Source organism: Macrobrachium rosenbergii, chromosome 46 (genome assembly GCF_040412425.1).
Source record: "Macrobrachium rosenbergii isolate ZJJX-2024 chromosome 46, ASM4041242v1, whole genome shotgun sequence".
Taxonomy (NCBI): domain Eukaryota; kingdom Metazoa; phylum Arthropoda; class Malacostraca; order Decapoda; family Palaemonidae; genus Macrobrachium; species Macrobrachium rosenbergii.
The window spans coordinates 49031046-49052194 of NC_089786.1; the positions used below are offsets into that span (position 1 = coordinate 49031046).

The window sequence follows — 21149 nt, forward strand, 5'->3', positions numbered from 1 at the left end:
AATGAAGTTTAAAACTGGTAAATTGAAGTTAAAGAAAGGAAGTTTAAGAATAGGAAACTGATGCTGAAGAAAGACATCTGAAAACTGGCAAACTGAACCTGAACGGAATTTAAAACTGGTAAATGAGTTGAAGAATGGAAGTTTCAAACTGACAAACTGAAGTTGAAGAAAGACACTTTAAAACTTTTAAAGTGAAGTTTAAGAATGGAAGTTCAAGACTAATAAATTGAAGTTGAAGAAAGACATTGGTAAATTGAGGTTGACAGCAATTTAAAACTGGGAAATTGAAGTTAAAGAATGGAAGTATATGAAGTTGATGAAAGACGTTTTAAAACTGGCAAATTGAAGCTGAAGGAAATTCATAACCGGTAAGCTGAAGTTTAAGACTAGTAAACTGAAGTTGAATAAACAAATTTTAAAACTGTTTAACTGAGGTTGAAGATAGGAAGTTAAATTTCCAGTTAAATTTCCTGGAAACCGATCCTTCATTCATACCCTTCACATTATCTCTAACCAAAGTCGTTTGAGTGGTTTGCAATTATCCGCTGTTTACGAATAATGATTATATTTCATGTGTTTTTGCGAGATGTACTTTTTGGTTAATCTATAATTGTCTTGTCCTGTCAATATTTTACAGCTATTTTCCTGCCAAGTTGTGAATAAAAATTTATATTTCATAAATTAATTTTTATGCAATGAAGTCGGATAACGATCTTCCCGACCTGAGCCTAATGAATCCTCGCGGTTGAAACAACAATGACGAAATAAGCGCGGTCAGAATGTCCTTAAAAAAACCGCCCAAAAAGTGTCTTTGTCCTCAATACGTGTGGATTTCGTGGCGTCTGGGACGTAAGTGGCTTACCACCAATTAACTCCATCGGATATGCAGAGCTCAGCCCCAAGTTAATGAAGACCCTTAAATACGATAATTGATGTATTCTTGGTGCGAAGAGTCGAATGGAGATTGCCTGCTAATGAGGTCGAGAGGGACTGTCGAAATGAAATCGGCGTTTTCGTATTGCGTAGATGTTCTATAAAATGAATATTTTTGCTTCAGGTGCGAAGGATATGTTGGCGATTCGTATGTGGTACAAGTTATCAGTTTTTAATGTATTTTCTTCATAATAAAATGACAACGAAGGTTTAAGGGTCTGTCGAAATGAAAATCTAAAATTTCGGTTGCCACTATAGTATATCTACCGAGCTATTCGCCACCTACCAAAAGTGAGGATGCTACCTACCAAACAACCCAATTAAGGCCTATGACAGTTACTTCCTCAAACGATATACAAAACTATTTGATTCCCCAGTGGCTAGTACTAAACACGGCGAAACAGTGACTCACCTACGCTGTTTCGCCGTATTTAGTACTAGCCCCTGGGGTTCAAATGTAGAAAATGGATGGTAGATATACTATACAGTAGTAGCCCCAGATTTTCTATGAAAAGAATATTTTGTTTTGGGTGCGAAGGATATGTTGGCGTATCATCACGTGGTAATAGTTTTCAGTTTTTAATTTATTTTCTTAATAATAAAATGTCAAGGATCTTAAAACCGTCCTACCTGCATACACGTTCGATATCCACAAAAACAGTTGTCCTCGAGTTGTGCCACTTACCAGCTAATAGCTATTCACTGATTATAGTTCAAGTATTCGAACTGAAGTGTCCTTTACGGTCGTATCTCCATGTTATCGAATCCTAGTCCCATAATATGCAAGTAAGTCGTGAAATATTCTTCCTTCCAGCGAGCTTCTGAGCCACAGTGAGACAGGAACTCGTAGCCTTGTGTAGGTTTCTTGTATTCATGTTTTCTGTAGCTTGCAGCCTTTTTTTTATAGTTTCATATTAGTTCCTTATCTTTACAGTGTAACGAAATAAATCAAGTAGATAACCTTCGCTGCATATGTTGTATGAGGCGATATACTAAGCTAAATGTTTCAATGACAGAAACTAGGCCTAGGCGTAGCTCGGCATCACTTTCCATTATAGAGGAGTGGAATAGGCCTGGTGTACGTACATGATTTTGTTATGTTTAAATTGTAGTTTGGGCATAAACTAGTGTAATATCCCATCACCATACCTCAAGTATCATGTAAATGAGAGAAGCATAGGCCTAGCGCAAGATTAGGCTATGACCTTATTTATTCAGGTAACAAACCCTTTTATTTCGAAATATATGAAAAAACTAGTTCATTTTCAGCGCAGTAAGGTGGCCTCGCCTAGGCCTATTTTACACAGCTGGTAGCAACAATACAGTAGGCTTGAATCGCCTATCTTCATAACTCATTTGGTTAGGTGGAATAGGCCTAACCAACACAATTTTCATCATTCACCTTTTTTATGTTTTTGAATTTGGCTAGACAGATTTCCCAAAGGTCTTGGAACATATTGTTTTTATGGAACCATAAAACATGTATTAGCCTAACCTAAGCAATTCCACGTGGAGGGCTATTATGATTAGCACATGTCTAGTTCTTCAGGTTTTGATATTGCATATTTGTTGATGGGTATTTTTTGACTGCTACAAAAAGAAGGAAAAACTTTACATCAACCGGGACAGGTTACGGGTCTTTTTGTAACCCAGGTCAGGGCATGTCACCGTAAGTTAGGTTAGATAGGTAAGATCTGGTTAGGTCAGGACTTGACATTACAGGAAAGGTTATGTCTATTTATGTATGAAGAACCTGTCCCGGTCGACAACTGGCGGGAATCAGGCCTCACAACTAAAGTAAAGTTTTACCCAAATGAAAATAGGTATCCATATCTTAAATATATTTCACCATGATTGTGGCCTAACTCGAGTAGTCTATAAGATCTTATCCTTAGATTAGCATAGTCCCATTTCTACCCGACATACGAAGAGTACGCCTAGTTTTCATGATTGTTGACCTTTTCTTGTTTATTGTTACACTTCATTCCTGAAAGTTTCAGCTGCTTGTAGGAATGTTGTTTCCTTAGCATACAGGTAAATGTTAGATTTACTAACAACTGAGCATTTATACAAAGCAAACACGAAATGCAGCAGCTGTTAATGTGAAATATGATAGCTCAGATGAGACTCGTTTTTCAGTTTTGGTAGCCTAATCGAATCAAGACCTAGACTAACCTGACCTCACTTTCCTTTGGAGCAAGGTGTAATAGGCCTATCATACATGATTGCTTTTAATATAGGTAGGCTTTTGTGAATGTAGGTTACAGTGGTGTCTTGTAGATTTAGTTTAAATGTTACATTTATGAAATAGGCTTGAGCCTAGCCTAAATATTTATGAAATAGGCTTGGGGCTAGCCTAAATATTTATGAAATAGGCCTGGGGCTAACATAAATATTTATGAAATAGGCTTGGGGCTAGCCTAAATATTTACGAAATATGCTTGGAGCTAGCCTAAATATTTATGAAATAGGCTTGGAGCTAGCCTAAATATTTATGAAATAGTGTTGGAGCTAGCCTAAATATTTATGAAATAGGCTTGGAGCTAGCCTAAATATTTATGAAATAGGCTTGGGGCTAGCCTAAATATTGACGAAATAGGCTTGGGGCTAACCTAAATATTTATGAAATAGGCTTGGGGCTAACATAAATATTTATGAAATAGGCTTGGGCTAGCCTAAATATTTACAAAATAGGCTTGGGGCTGGCCTAAATATTTATGAAATAGGCTTGGGGCTAGCCTAAATATTTATGAAATAGGGTTGGGTCTAGCCTAAATATTTATGAAATAGTGTTGGGGCTAGCCTAAATATTTATGAAATAGGCTTGGGGCTAGCCTAAATATCTATGAAATAGGATTGGGTCTAACCTAAATATTTATGAAATAGGGTTGGGGCTGGCCTAAATATTTATGAAATAGGGTTGGGGCTAGCCTAAATATTTATGAAATAGTGTTGGGGCTAGCCTAAATATTTATGAAATAGGCTTGGGGCTAGCCTAAATATTTATGAAATAGGCTTGGGGCTAGCCTAAATATTTATGAAATAGGCCTGGGTCTATCCTAAATATTTATGAAAAAGGTTTGGGGCTAGCCTAAATATTTATGAAATAGGGTTGGGGCTAGCCTAAATATTTATGAAATAGGCTTGGAGCTAGCCTAAATATTTATGAAATAGGCTTGGGGCTAGCCTAAATATTGACGAAATAGGCTTGGGGCTAACCTAAATATTTATGAAATAGGCTTGGGGCTAACATAAATATTTATGAAATAGGCTTGGGGCTAGCCTAAATATTTACAAAATAGGCTTGGGGCTGGCCTAAATATTTATGAAATAGGCTTGGGGCTAGCCTAAATATTTATGAAATAGGGTTGGGTCTAGCCTAAATATTTATGAAATAGTGTTGGGGCTAGCCTAAATATTTATGAAATAGGCTTGGGGCTAGCCTAAATATCTATGAAATAGGATTGGGTCTAACCTAAATATTTATGAAATAGGGTTGGGGCTGGCCTAAATATTTATGAAATAGGGTTGGGGCTAGCCTAAATATTTATGAAATAGTGTTGGGGCTAGCCTAAATATTTATGAAATAGGCTTGGGGCTAGCCTAAATATTTATGAAATAGGGTTGGGGCTAGCCTAAATATTTATGAAATAGGCCTGGGTCTATCCTAAATATTTATGAAAAGGTTTGGGGGCTAGCCTAAATATTTATGAAATAGGGTTGGGGCTAGCCTAAATATTTATGAAATAGGCTTGGGGCTAGCCTAAATATTTATGAAATAGGTTTGGGGCTAGCCTAAATATTTATGGAATAGGCTTGGGGCTAGCCTAAATATTTATGGAATAGGCTTGGGGTTAGCCTAAATATTTATGAAATAGGTTCGGGGCTAGCCTAAATATTTATGAAACAGGCTTGAGTCTAACCTAAATATTTATGAAATAGGCTTGAGCCTAATCTAAATATTTATGGAATAGGTTTGAGCCTAACCTAAATATTTATGAAGTAGGCTTGAGCCTAACCTAAATATTTATGAAATAGGCTTGAGCCTAATCTAAATAGTTATGAAATAGGCTTAAGCCTAACCCAAATATTTATGAAATAGGCTTGAGCCTAACCTAAAATTTATGAAATAGGCTTGAGCCTAACCTAAAATTTATGAAATAGGCTTGAGCCTAACCAAAAATTTATGAAATAGGCTTGAGCCTAACCTAAATATTTATGAAATAGGTTGGGGACTAATCTAAATGTTTATGAAATAGGCTTGAGCCTAACCTAAACATTTATGAAAGAGGCTTGGGCCTAACCTAAGTTAGGTTGAAGTGACAGCTCTTGTTGTATAGATTTCTGTAGGGCAGTGGGAAAGCATACAGTCTATGCATTATTTATTATCATTATATTTCAGTTCATAAGTGACATTATTGAATCAAATGCCGTCATTATAATTTTTAACACCATTTTCAATTAGACCATTATTTCCATGGTCAGTAACATTGTTATTTTGACCAACATCATTATTTTCATCTCCAGTTTCAAAATCATTATACCTTTATTGTCACTATCATGATAATTCTCTTTTACAGCTTTTCATTATCATTGATATATCATTGTCATCATTATTGTAGGCCTAATTTCCATTGTCATTAGCACAATCAGTGTCATTTTCATTATGACTGTCATTTTCATCATCATTGTGATCATTATCATCTGAAATATAATTAACTTTTCAAAAAAAATTAAGTGACCTGTTTGTTTTATGCAAATAATGGTTCCCCAAGCAATTTGATCTTTGAACATATTAGGCTCTTTCTGGAAAATGTTTACAGTCCTAAAATGCCAGTTGTTAAAGTTCCGAACCTAGTTTTTTGCTGCAAATTGCCTTACATTGGTAAATCAATTGAGCAACTCGAGAGGAAATTGAAACTGCGTCTTTTATCGATTTTTATGTGCTGAAAAATGCAGTGAATGGAAATGTGACTCAAAATGAAACAGAATACGAAAGTGCACAAACGGAAAATTTCGAATTTGGGTTGACGATGCTATGCGTTAACAACATGTGGCCCTTCTAGAGTAGTTTATAATTTTTCTAGGTACGAATTATAGAAAGATTGTTTTTACTATCTTTTGGTCTAAACTTTCGCTTACCAATTAACAGACTTAATTTCATAAATATTTCCTTTCTTTTGAATCCCTTGTTAACAGATTGAAACAACAGCTTGTTTCACCAGGAAAAGATTTTAAGGTTATTGTTAGACAAGTGCAGTCAGTAGCTCACAAATTTTTCTATAATTTAAAGTCTAGCATGTGCCCGATTTTTACTGAGGATGATATTAATTTGCTTAAGAAATTAGAAAAGATTAATTCTGTGATCATTAGCAAACCTGACAAAGGATATGGTGCAGTCGTTCAAAGCAGAGAGGATTGCACTAACAAAATGTTAGCTATACTTAATGAAACACCTAAATTGAAGAAAATGCCACTTACAGACCCATATCATAGGAATGTCCTGAATGAAGATAAAATAAACAGGGCGCTTAATTAAAAAAAAAGGTTATTATATTTCAGACGAAGATTACAACAGCTGTTATGCGAGTGGTTGTTCCCCGCTATTTCTTCATTATTATTGACATTTCCTCAGTTTCTTTAATTATATCATTATCATTATCAATGTCATTCATTATCATTGCCAGTTAAATCTCACTGTTATTTCATCATTTCCATTACCGTCATCGATGTCATATCATTCCCATTGTCAGTATCATAATAATCATTGTCTTACCTTTGGCTTCATCATCAATCATTATCATTAATCATTATCATCAGAGGCCTGGAACCAAGATGGCGTCAGGTGACGTAACGTCCCAAATTCGTACTGAACAAATATTCTTGTTAACCTAAAACGTCTTTTCATTATACAAATCATTATCCTGTACAAACATCATTTTCAATGAGACCATTATTTCCGTTGTCTTAACACTGTTATTTTGACCAGCATCATTATTTTCGTCTCCAGTTTCAAAATCATTATATTCATTGTCTCACCATTTTCATTATTACCTTTGTTGTCGTCATCGTGGTAGTTAAGTCTTTTATAACTTACTTTCATTGTCATTGCTATATCTTTATCATTATTGTAATTTTCATTGTCATTATCGCAGTCATTGTAATGTTCATTATCATTGTGATACTCTCCAGAATTATGATGAACTCATCATTGTCATCATTGTAGTAGTTTTCATTGTCATCATCGCAATCATTGTAATGTCATTATCATTGTGATATTCTCCGGAATTATAATGAACTCATCATTGTCATCATTATTTAATTTTCATTATCATCGCAATCACTGTAATGTTCATTATCAGTGTGATACTCTACGGAATTACAGTGAACTCATCATTGTCATCATCGCAATCATTGTAATGTTCATTATCATTGTGATACTCTCCGAAATTATAATGAACTCAACATTGTCATCATTTTTGTAATTTTCAATATCATCTCAATCACTGTAATGTTCATTATCGGTGTGATAACCTCTCCGGAATTATAATGAACTCATCATTGTCATCATCGCAATCATTGTAATGTTCATTATCATTGTGATACTCTCCGAAATTATAATGACTCACCATTGTTGTCAATATCACAGACATCTTCGGCTGAACAGATATGCATTTTATTGAGAAACATATCCTTTCATTATACAAATCATTATCCTATATAAACAACAGATAACAAACCAGTCTCAGAAATCACAAAAAAAATATTTTTCAATAGAGTTGAAATTCCATAGGGGGGAGTGCAGTCAGTGCACCTCATGCGGTGCACTGTAGGCATTACTTAGTTCATTGCAGCGTGCCTTCGTCCCCTAGCTGTAACCCCTTTCGTTCCTTTTACTGTACCTCCTTTCATATTCTCTTTCTTCCATCTTGCTTTCGACCCTCCCCTGACAATTGATTCATAGTGCAACTGCTTTAAGGTTTTCCTCCTGTTACACCTTTCAAACTATTTTTACTCTCAATCTCCGTTTCAGCGCTGAATGACCTCATAGGTCCCAGTGCTTGGCCTTTGGCCTAAATTCTATATTCAGTTCTATCGGTCAAAATTTGCACCATGATAATACTCACGAGAATTGTTTACAATTTATGCATCAGGCTTTGGGTGACAATTTTCAGGACGAGGGCTGTGTGGTGGGGTCGTGTTTATGCATATAATGTCAAGACTCTCTCTCTCTCTCTCTCTCTCTCTCTCTCTCTCTCTCTCTCTCTCTCTCTCTCTCTCTCAGGTCTCGTTAATTCACTTTTATATCTCAGGCTGTTGCAGGCTCGGTTTCTCTTTAAAACAACAATGTATGTGGCTAAAAATGTTGTAATTATGCTTTGCCATATTTAATATACTGTAAATCAATTTTTAATCCAATATTGTTTATCCGCGTTTGATGATCGAGCTAGTATTGATCAAATTTCAATAACTATATATATAATATATAAATATATATATATATATATATATATATATATATATATATATATATATATATATATATATATATATATATAATACACATCATCTATACATATATATATATATATATATATATATATATATATATATATACACATCATGTAAATATTCACTTATAGACGCAAAGATGTGTATATCCCCCCATTATTCACAGCCAGACCCCTTTCGCCACGAGGTCAGAATAAATAGCCGTCCCATCTTTATTCACATCGGAAATCCCGAATTAGGCTCATCAGAAGGTAAAAGCGAAACAGAATAAAGAAAAAGTGGATAAAGCCTCATTTAACTCGAATGTCTCCCAATAAAACTTAATTAACCCCAAGTCCAATTTGCACAAATAATTGAAAATTACGAGGCTAATGAATTTCTGCCTGCCGCTGTCTCGCTAATTACCTGCGAGAGAGAGAGAGAGAGAGAGAGAGAGAGAGAGAGAGAGAGAGAGAGAGAGAGAGATACACACAAAAGTATTTTGGCCTCTAATGGAATTTCATTTTAACAGCATTTTATTTTGGCGAAAGTCACAGAGCGTTATCTAGGACGAAGGGGTTAAGCTGGTCTTATTTTATGTTTGAGTTTGATTCGGTTTCTGTTTTATTTTTGCTGTTTTAGTTTTCTGTGAAAGAAAACTATTGTGCCGGCTTTGTCTGTCCGTCCCCGCTTTTTCTGTCCGCCCTCAGATCTTAAAAACTACTGAGGAGGCTAGAGGGCTGCAAATTGGTATATTGAACATCCACCCTCCAATCATCAAACGTACCAAATTGCAGCCCTCTATCCTCCTCAGTAGTTTTTATTTTATTTAAGGTTAAATTTAGCCATAATTGTACTTCTGGCACCGCCATAGGTACCAACAACTCAGGCCACCACCGGACCGTGGCTGAGTTTCATGGGTCGCGGCTGTACAGAAAACTCGATTGCGCCGAAGCAAGTTCGGCGCATTTTTTACTTTTTATTTTGTGGTGTTGAAGACAGGTTTACCTAGTTGGGTTTTAAAGTGCTGCTCGGTTTATTTTGTTTTAACTTAATGGTAATTCTATATGTACTGTATGTGTATATATGTGTATAGGCCTATATATGTATATATAATTACAGTATTAAGCTGTTCGTCTTATATATATATATATATATATATATATATATATATATATATATATATATATATATATATATATATATATATATATATATATATATATATATAGTGACAAAAATTAGTCATTTCATATAACTACTTTTAAGGCTTACCAGTATTGTGTCAACCTCCACACACACACACACACACACACACACTGCACCACTAACCTCTATTTCGTGCAAATACGTATTCACAGTTTCTTGATATTAAGACTTTCTCTCCATTACCTTTTGCACTCACTTACCCAGTACTTATCAATTCTCCTCCTCCTTCCCAACGGTTGCCAGATAAACGCTCTTTCACTAACCATTATTCTTCCGTTCTCTACACATGACCAAACCACCACAAACGACTCTTTTCTGTTCTTTCCCCAACGTTCACCTTTTTACCACTCCTTTGTTTATCCCCAAATGTAAATTTCACCCTTTCAGTTCACCAAAACATCTTAACAACCTTTTTTTTCTCTCTCTTCACTTTCACTCAGCTTCAAAATTGCACTTCCATAAAGGGGAGTTGGTTGAACAATCCTTCCATAATTTCCAAATTTGGGTTACATAGAAATATCAGTTCTCTTCCAAATCCTTCTACAGACCTCACAACTTTCATTGTTTTACTAATAATATATGTTACTAATCATAATAATTTGCCCGGTATGGGGTAGTGCCGTCAGTGCATCTCATGCGGTGCACTGTAGGCATTACTTTAGTTTCTATGCAGCTTACCTTCGGCCCCTATCTTCAACCCCTTTCATTCCTTTTACTGTACCTCTGTTAATATTATCTTTCTTCCATCTTACTTTAGACCAAGTGAGTGGTTTTCCTCCTATCACACATTTAAAGCCTTTTTACTGCCATTTTCCCTTTCAGCGCTGAATGACCTCATGGGTCCCAGTACTTGGCCTTCGGCCTAGATTTTATGTTCCAATTCCAATAATAATAATTTATTAATAACGCCATATTTGAGGCGTACCAAAACGCTGCTAGTGCGGATTTGTATTTTAATCAAAGCATGTGTTTAGAGGAGAGAGAGAGAGAGAGAGAGAGAGAGAGAGAGAGAGAGAGAGAGAGAGAGAGAGAGATTGATTTATGGCTATTGAAACTGGCGTCACAACATCTGGGTTATTGACTCCGTGAGAGAGAGAGAGAGAGATTGATTTATGGCCATTAAAACTGGCGTCACAACATCTGGGTCATTGACGCCGTGAGAGAGAGAGAGAGAGAGAGAGAGAGAAAGCCTACAACCACAGCACTCACTCTGATCCTAAAACTCCCCACTCTCTCGCCTTCCCGCAGGTACCACAAGCTGCGAGTGATCACCAACTACTTCGTGGTGTCGATGGCGCTGGCCGACATGTTGGTAGCCCTGATGGCTATGGTCTTCAACGCATCTGTACAGCTGACCAACACCTGGCTCTTCGGTCCCCTCATGTGCGACCTCTGGAACTCCATGGACGTCTATTTCTCCACGGTTTCTATTCTGCACCTGTGTTGCATCTCCATTGACAGGTGAGTTTTTTTTTTTTTGGACGGGGGTCCGTGTTTCGAAGGAGTTTGTGAATTATTTTTACGTGTATAAATGTATGTATATACATATGTATGTATATGCTTTTTTAAGTGTATGTATATTATATATATATATATATAAATATATATATATATATATATATATATATATATATATATATATATATATGTATGTATATGCATGTATATGTGTATGTATATTATATATATATATATATATATATATATACAGTATATGTATATATAGATATATGTATATAAATAAATATATATATATGTATATATATACATATATGCGTATGTATGTATGTATGTATGTATGTATGTATGTATGTATGTATGTATGTGCATATATTATATATATATAAAATTGGAAAATATTAGTATATATTACCCAGATTTAACCTTCATTATCAATTAAGTTATTTAATTCTAAGTTATATTCATGAGGGCTGAACTCATTTTTCTTACACTTATGCTAAATGTCTCATTGGTAATGAATCTCCTTAAGGGTTAATGACATCATTACACCTCCAGTGGTTCACTGTAGCATTACTCAAGGGTGTTAGCAGCGTCCCATCGTCCACTAGCTGAACCTACATTTTAAGCATTTTACTTTACCTCCATTCCATCGTTCTTTCTTCAGTCTTGCTGTCCAACCCCTCCAACTATTATTTTTCTCCCAGTTCTATCTTTAGCTCCTGGTTCTTCGTATCCTTTATTATCTGGATATCTTCATCTTGCTGTCCAACCACTCGAACCCTCTCTTTCCACCTTCTGAAGCACTGATTGGCCCAAAGTGCCCCTTCAGTGCTGGGCTTGACAGCCTAAGTTTCGTAAAATCAGTCAATCAGTTATCGATAAAGAAGCTAAATTATTGGTCATTTAACTGTAATATTTTATGATTTTCTCAGACTTTTTACTGAATATCTTGACATGCGGAAGCCAAATCGCCTCAGAATTCTTGTAGGGTATTTTCTTCCCCTCAATACTGCATGATTCAGCATATTCTTCGAAAGGGAAGTCAAAATATTCTACCGTTTTGCAAGTTGAAATTTTTTTTATGCCCATATTTCACATCAATAAATACCTAAAAACCGATTTACCTATTTTAAGCATGTTTTTTATATTGATAAATAGGAAAATGGTAATGATTTCAACGCAAGATAGAGAGATAGAGCAATGGTTTAATTATTGAGTCCAAATGAGGTCAGAGGTCCGCACTAGACCTCTTATTCCTTTCCGCATTCCTGTCTCCACTTGATGAACGTTATCAGGAGCAAGAGCCTGTGCTGGCATATAGCCGGCTTAATCTAGAACGACGACAAAATGAGAACAGGATATAATTATCTGGCATTTTTGGAATATTGTGTTTAATTATCTCCGTATGGGGTAGTTCCGTCAGTGCACCTCACGTGGTGCACTGTAGGCATTACTTGAGATTCTTTGCGGCGTCCCTTCGGCCCCTAGCTGCAAGCTCTTTCAATCCTTTTACTGAACCTCCATTCATATTCTTTTTCTTCCTTCTGACTTACCAGCCTCTGCTAACAATTGATTCATAGTGCAACTGCTTTGAGGTTTTCCTCCTGTTACACCTGTCAAACCTTCTTTACTCTCAATTTCCCTTTCAGCGCTGAATGACCTCATAGGTCCCAGCGCTTGGCCTTTGGCCTAAATTCTATATTTCAGTTCCAATTCCAATAGTGCTTCACTACAGTTTTTATGTTATTTTACATAACATTCCTGTAATTGCTGTATTGTTTTCCTCTGTTCTTCAGTGAATAGCAAAAAGGTGTTAAGATATTCGCTGTAATGAAGGTCTGCGCCATAATTTCGTTGAATATTTATGAATATAAATTCTCCCTGAACCCAGGTTAAAACTACTGGACCCAAATGACCTTTTGATATATATATATATATATATATATATATATATATATATATATATATATATATATATATATATATATATATATATATATATTATATATATATCTATATATGTATAAGTATATATATATATATATATATATATATATATATATATCATATACAGTATATATATATATATATATACAGTATATACATACATACTGTACATACACATATAAAATTCTCGTTTGTTGATATACGTGTTTGTATGTAGTAAATTAAGTTTGTTTGGGGTAAGATCTTAAAAATTGTTTTAAGCAACATGTTAGGAAATTATGCAAGTCAAGTATTTGCATAGATTCAGAGGAGACTTTAACTTCATGAATATTCAATTTAAAGTTATTTATGTTCAGAAATATTCAATTGAAAGTAATTTATATTCATAAATATTCAAAGTGAAAAAAAAATTAGATCATAAACTTCATGTAACTGATCCCCACGAGGAAGAAGAAGAAGAAGAAGAAGAAGAAAACGTAACTCGAATCATCTGGACGAGCGCTACTTAAGAAGGAGAAATCTTTCTTCTTTCTTAATCTTATCCCCAGACCAACTTCCCTCCAGCCTCTTTGAAAGCCAGAGAAGTCAAGTCCCGCCCTTTCGTGTCTGAAAGCCTCTGCCCAAACAAACATGCATCACGACATCGCTCAAACATGACAGGTAATAGGTCTGGTTAATGACGTAACTTGGCTCGTTACGGAAGGCTGGTGGGGTTGTTTGCGTAAAGACTCCCGGAAGCCTCGAGGAACTGGCTGAGTGATTAAAATCGAGGGTCAAAAATGCTTAGAAGCTTTTAGTGAATATGACTCGTACGCACGTACATAGGGAGGTAGGCTAGCACTCTAGTAGGCCCGCGTTCGATTCTCCGGCCGGCCGGCCAATGAAGGTTTAGAGGAATTTATTTCTGGTGATAGAAAATCATTTCTCGGTATAGTGTGGTTCGGATTCCTCAATAAGCTGTAGGTCCCGTTGCTAGGTAACCAATTGATTCTTAGCCACGTAAAATAAATCTAATCCTTCCGGCCAGCCCTCTATAGGAGAGCTGTTAATCAGCTCGGTGGTCTGGTTAAACTAAGGTATACTTACTTTGGGCTAAATTCTGTATTTATTTTATTTTATGAACAGTTTTTTTTCCGTTTGATTTAACGATTGCATAATATTTAGACCGCCACGGTCCTTGTGGAAGAAGCATACAGAAATGTAACAGAGAAAATCACTATGAGAAAGAGTGACCCAATGACTTTGTGTATATTAATACTTCCCAGCGGGTTTTGAAGTATTTTGATTATGTAGTTGTACATCCTTGTATCTCTGCAAAGTTGTTCACTTATGAAAGACATATTACTTAACATCATCCTTGAATGTCGAGAGATTCGTTATGCTGGATATTTAAACTTGTGAGTAATGGCCAGACGGAGTTTCCAAGTAATGATAAGCAACAGGAGATTGACGGTATTCAGTTCCTGAGGAATATAGAATTTTAGCCCAAAGGCCAAGCGCTGAGGTAATTCAGCCCTGAAACGGAAATTGGCAGTAAAAGGTTTCAAAGATGTAACAGGAGGAAAACCTCGCAGTTGCATTGTGAAACAACTGTTAGGAGAAGGTGGATAGCATGATAGAAGAAAGAGATTATGAATGGAGAGACAGTAAAATGAATGAAAGGGGTTGCAGCCAGGGGCTGAAGGGACGCTGCAAAGAACCTTAAGTAATGCCTACAGTGCACCGCGTGAGGTACACTGATGGCATTACCCCACTACGGTATGCAGTTTCTGAGTAACGGCAAACTGTCTCTAGGCGACGGTGAACAGTGCCTGATTAGCAAAAACAGTCCCAAATGAATATAAAGGAGCCACTGAATAATGGCATGCCTTTCCTGTGAAACGTTGAACAGTCTTTGAGCGGAATGAAACTGATTGTGTGGAACGTTGAGTGCTCCAGAAATGGTGACCAGTCCTCGAGTTGAGTAACGGCGAGCATTGCCATAGCGATGTCGAGCAATTTGGAGCAATACGGAGAGCATTCTAAGTAACGGCAAGTAGTCTCAAGCAATGTCAGGCAGTCCTCAAGTGAAAGTCCAAGGCCAGTGAAAAGCAGTTTCCTAGTAACAGTTAACAGTCCCATAGTAACATTGCAGCAGTCCGCAAACAGTCCCCGAGCTAACGGTGGACAGTTCACGAGTAACGTTGCAGAAGTCCACAAACGGTTGCTGAGGCTACGTTGAACAGTCCCTAGCTAACATTGCAGATAATCCGCAGACAGTTTTTGATGTAATATTGAACAGTCCCCGAGTAAATTGCCGAAGTCTGCAAACAGTTTTTTATGTGATGGTGAACAATCCCCGAGTAAGCTGCTGAAGTCTGCAAACAGTTTTTGATGTAATGTTGAACAGTCCCCAAGTAAGATGCGAAAGTCTGCAAACAGTTTTTTATGTAATGTTGAACAGTCCCCGAGTAAGCTGTGGAAGTCTGCAAACAGTTTTTGATGTAATGTTGAACAGTCCCCAAGTAAGATGCGAAAGTCTGCAAACAGTTTTTGATGTGATGTTGAACAGTCCCCGAGTAAGCTGTGGAAGTCTGCAAACAGTTTTTGATGTAATGCTGAACAGTCCCCGAGTAAGCTGTGGAAGTCTGCAAACAGTTTTGATGTAATGTTGAACAGTCCCCGAGTAAGCTGTGAAGTCTGCAAACAGTTTTTGATGTAATGCTGAACAGTCCCCGAGTAAGCTGTGGAAGTCTGCAAACAGTTTTTGATGTAATGTTGAACAGTCCCCGAGTAAGCTGTGGAAGTCTGCAAACAGTTTTTGATGTAATGTTGAACAGTCCCCGAGTAAGCTGTGGAAGTCGGCAAACAGTTTTTGATGTAATGTTGAACAGTCCCCAAGTAAGATGCGAAAGTCTGCAAACAGTTTTTGATGTAATGTTGAACAGTCCCCGAGTAAGCTGTGGAAGTCTGCAAACAGTTTTTGATGTAATGTTGAACAGTCCCCGAGTAAGTTGCAGAAGTCTGCAAACGTTTTTTGATGTGATGCTGAACAGTCCCCGAGTAAGCTGCGAAAGTCTGCAAACAGTTCGAGTAATTTTGCATAAGTCCACAAACAGTCCTGAGGTAACGGTGAACAGTCCCTGAGTAACAGTGATGAATTCTGCGAACAGTTCCCAATTCCTCAACAGTTCCCTAGCTATTGTTTAGCAGTCCTCGAGTAACGCTGCAGTTCATCCAGAAACAGTTCCCTAGGTAACGTTGAACAGTCCCCAATTAACATTTCAGAAATCCTCCACAAACAGTTCCCGAGGTAACAGTAAACAGTCCCCTAATTACATTACAGAAGTCTGCAAACAGTTCCCAAGGTAACAGTGAACAGTCCCCTAATTACATTACAGAAGTCTGCAAACAGTTCCCAAGGTAACAGTGAACAGTCCCCTAATTACATTACAGAAGTCTGCAAACAGTTCCTAAGGTAACAGTGAACAGTCCCCTATTTACATTTCAACAGTCTGCAAACAGTCCCCGAGATAACGATGAACAATTCCCGACTAACATTGCAGAGGTCCTCAAAGTTCCCCAGGTAATGTTGAAGAGTCCCTGAGTAATGCTGTGGAAATCTTCCGCAAACAGTTCCAAGGTAACGAACAGTCCCTGAGTAACCCAGTGAAAATCCGCAAACAGTTCCCGAGGTAACTCGGAACAGTTCCCTAGTAACATTGCAGAAATCCGCTAACAGTTCCCGAGATAACGCTGAGCAGTTTCCAGATTACGCAAACAGTTCCCAAGGTAATGTTTAACAGTCCTCGAGTAACATTGTGGTTCCTCAGGAAACAGTTCCCGAGGTAACGGTGAACAGTCTCCAAGTAACTCTGCAGAGGTCCACTAACAGTTCCCGAGGTAACGGTGAACAGTCCCTGAGTAAGCTTTCAGAAATCTTCCGCAAACAGTCCCCTAGTAACGTCGTGGAAATCCACAAGCGGTTCCCGAGATTTATGGTGAACAGTTCATGAGCAACACTGCAGAGGTCCTCAGCAAACAGTTTCCGAAGTACCGTTGAACAGTCCCTGAGTGACACTGCATAAGTCCTCCGGAAACAGTTCTCCGAAGTAACACTGAACAGTCCCCGAGTAACGCCGAAGCAGTCAGCATGTTTGGCGAACAGCCCTTTGAGGAATAACTCCGACAGTTTCCGAGTAACGGCAAGAAGTCTCAGACTAATGGCGAGGTGACCCGGAGCGATTGGGGTTCGTCGATTATCCCCGAAAAGTTTTAATGGAATTGCATTGATTAAAGTACCCTGCCGTGTATAACACCCCTGGCTGGGGGTCAAGAGTTCCTGATGAGATCTAAGGAGGCTTTGTCGAATTTCGTCTTTGCTTTCTTTGGATATAATTCTGGGGAATTTGATTGCTTTCTCCATGGCGGAGATATTTGGGGGGAAATTCTGTTGCTTTTCCCTTGGCAAAGATATTTTGGGGAAATTCTGTTGCTTTCTTATTAACAAAGATAGTTTAAAGGAAATTCTGTTGCTTTTTCCTTGGTAAAGATATTTTTGGGGAAATTATGTTGCTTTGTTCTTAACAAAGATACTTAGGGGAAATTCTGTTGCTTTCCTCGTAACAAAGATAGTTTATGGGAAATTCTGTTGTTTTCTCCTTGGCAAAGATATTTAGGGGAAATTCTGTTGCTTTTTCTTGGAAAAGATATGTAGGGAAATTCTGTTGCGTTTTATATGCTTGAGTTTTCCTGGGCAAAGATATTTAGGGGAAATTCTGTTGCTTTCTCCTTGGGAAAGATATGTAGGGAAATTCTGTTGCGTTTTGCGTTTTCCTTGGCAAAGATATTTAGGGGAAATTCTGTTGCTTTCTCCTTGGGAAAGATATGTAGGGGAAATTCTGTTGCGTTTTGTGTCTTCCTTGGCAAAGATATTTAGGGGAAATTCTGTTGCGTTTTGCGTTTTGCGTTTTCCTTGGCAAAGGTATTTAGGGGAAATTCAGTTGCTTTCTCGTTGGCAAAGATATTCAGGGGAAATTCTGTTGCTTTCTCCTTGGCAAAGATAATTAGGGGGAATTCTGTTGCTTTCTCCTTAGTAAAGATATTTAGGGGAAATTCTGTTGTTTTTTCCCTGGCAAAGATAGATAAAGGAAATTCTGTTGTTTTCTCCTTAGTAAAGATATTTATGGGAAATTCTGTTGAGTTTTGCGTTTCCCTTGGCAAAGATATTTAGGAGAACTTCTGTTGCTTCTTCCTTGGCAAAGATATTTTGGGGATATTCTGTTGTTTTTTGCTTAGCAAAGATATTTAGGGGAAATTCTGTTGCTTTCTCCGTAGTAACGATATTTAGGGGAAATTCTGTTGCTTTTTCCTTGGCAAAGATATTTAAGAGAAATTCTGTTGTTTTTTCCTTAGCAATGATATTTGGGGAAAATTCTGTTTTTTTTCCTTGGCAAGGATATTAGGGAAAATTCTGTAGCTTTTTCCTTGGCAAAGATATTTAGGGGAAATTCTGTTGCTTTCTCCTTGGCAAAGATGTTAAAGGGAAAATCCGCTGCCTTCTTCTGGGCATTCTTCATGTTAAAAGGAAATCAGTTGCTGTATAGGTAAAACCTGTTTTATTTTTGATGAGGAAAATTACCTACTCGCGTGTTTATCCTCTTTAGTTGAGATCAGTAGCTTTCTTCTGTTGAATTTACTCTTTATAGAGAGAATCCGTTGTTTAATCTTTTATTCTCCACTCATGAAATAAATCTTGTTATTTTCTTACTTTCTTGCATTTGTTACCCTTCTACCAATTCGTTTTGCTATGGAGAAAACATTTTCCTTCTTTTAATATCCCCGTAGGGTAGTGCTGTCAGTGCACCTCATGCGGTGCACTGTAGGCATTATTTAAGGTTCTTTGCAGCGTGCCTTTGGCCCCTAGGTGCAACCCCTTTCATTCCTTTTACTGTACCTCCTTTCATATTCAATTTCTTCCATCTTACTTTCCACCCTCTCCTAACAGTTGATTCATAGTGCAACTGCTTTGAGGTTTTCCTCTTGATACACATTTTAAACTTTTACTGTCAATTTCCGTTTCAGCGCTGAATGACTTCGTAGGTCCCAGTGCTTGGCCATTGGCCTAAATTCTATATTCAATCAATCAGTCAGTCGATCAATCTTCTCTTAATATTTTCAATTTCTGATAAGAAAAGTTCTTGATTTCGGTTTGCAGTCTTTGCATTTTCTTTGGGAGCTGTAATGAATTCACGTTTTCGTACAATTTGGAAAAATTCCACTCTACAATTTTCCTGTTCTGTAAAAAGGACAGGCTGCTGTTTTTACTTTTATATTGTTTCCAGGAGAGCAATTGCTTTCTAATTATTCTTTGTATTTTAAAATGAATATTATCACTTTCTTCTTTGTTTTTTAAGGCGTCTCTTACTCCCTTTTTCAGTTTCTTCATGAAGAATATCGCCAACATATTCACGGTTTCTCCATTCTTTCTGTTCTTTAAAGACTTGAGGGAAATGGTTACTTCTTGCTTCGTATTCTTTCAAGCACAGTTCATTAATATGTAGCTCTTGTGTGTCACGTTCTTAGCACTCTTAAGAGAGAATCTTTTTAGATGTCCGGAAAGAAAAGTATTTTGCCGGCTTTGTGTGTCCCTCCGCACTTTTTTCTGTCCGCACTTTTTCTGTCCGCCCTCAGATCTTAAAATCTACTGAGGCTAGAGGGCTGCAAATTGGTATGTTGATCATCCACCCTCCAATCACCAAACATACCAAATTGCAGCCCTCTAGCCTCAGTAGTTTTTATTTTATTTAAGGTTAAAGTTAGCCATAATCGTGCTGCTGGCAACTATATAGGACATGCCACCACCGGGCCGTGGTTAAAGTTTCATGGGCCGCGGCTCATACAGCATTGTGCCAAGATCACCGAAAGATAGATCTATATTCGGTGGCCTTGATTATATGCATTGGCGGCTGTACAGAAAACTCTATTGAGTCGGAGAAACTTCGACGCATTTTTTACTTTTTTTGTGTTCTAACGAATGCATTGTATTCCTCACGTTCTTTTGCAAGGTTATTCTTTTACGGAAGTTGGGTTTGGTTGTGTTACGTTTTCCACGTTCACTCCAATTGCAACGCTACATAGTCTCCACGATGCAATCAATCAATACGTTCACTCAGAGTGGTTTAATAACCCTAGCCTGGTCTGTCAATAGGTGAAGTGGCTGGAGTATTTAGAGATAATAGGTCAGAATACACGTGACCTTGCTATGGAAACCCTCCTCCTCCTCCTCCTCCTCCTCCTCCTCCTCCTCCTCCTCCTCCTCCTCCTCCTCCTCCTCCAAATGATCAAGAATTGGTTGACATCACAAAAGCTTAATTTTTATTTTTTTAATAAATGACATTTGTGATAGGCCAGTTTCCAACCGTTTTCATCTCTTCCTGTTTTCCCATTTTCACTTCCTTTTTCCTGTTATTTTTTTCCTCTCGTTCTTTCCTCAGTCCGCAAAACATTAAAATATTAACTATCTCCTCCTCCCCCCACCTCACACACACACACCCACACAACTACTCGTCCACAGTTAATTCTATCAAACCTGCACCTTTCATTCTCTCCCTTACTCTCAGCCTTCTTCTTCTTCTTCTCCTTCTTCTTCACCCTCTCCTTCTTCTTCTTCTTCTTCTCCTCCTTCTTCTCCTCCTCCTTCTTCATCTGAACATAACCCAACCACCATCATTTATCCACAGTTTCTTCTGCGAAGTTGAAAATTGTTGAGAGGAAACTTAAGAATCTTTGCACATTTTATGAAAAACTTTCTTTTCGCTTTATGTAAAGTTTTGCTGATTGGGGCCAACTATGAAAAGTTGCACTGGCTTATGGATTCTTTCTTTCTCTTTTTATTTTTTGTTTACTTCTGGAAAGTTTGCGGATGGTTTCTGGGAAAGGAACAGATAGTTGTTGCAGTTTAAGTCAGTGCTGAAATTTTTATGTATATTATATATATATATATATATATATATATATATATATATATATATATATATATATATATATATATTTATATATACTTATATATACACATATGTATGTATGTATATTATATATGTAACGTATGAAAAGATCCGTGTCAATAA

General features: G+C 37.1%; 1 protein-coding gene across 3 annotated transcripts in view; it reads left to right on the top strand.

Moving 5' to 3' along the window:
- Positions 1-21149, top strand: part of LOC136830297 (octopamine receptor beta-2R-like) — a 639505-nt gene that overhangs the window by 217735 nt on the left and 400621 nt on the right. For 2 of the 3 annotated variants that reach the window (XM_067089696.1, XM_067089699.1), the window contains exon 2: positions 10882-11094. In XM_067089696.1, the coding sequence (XP_066945797.1) occupies positions 10882-11094 (213 nt within the window). Of the gene's footprint in view, positions 1-1572; positions 1720-10881; positions 11095-21149 lie in introns of those variants that run through there. The other variant, XM_067089697.1, reaches the window with a different exon arrangement.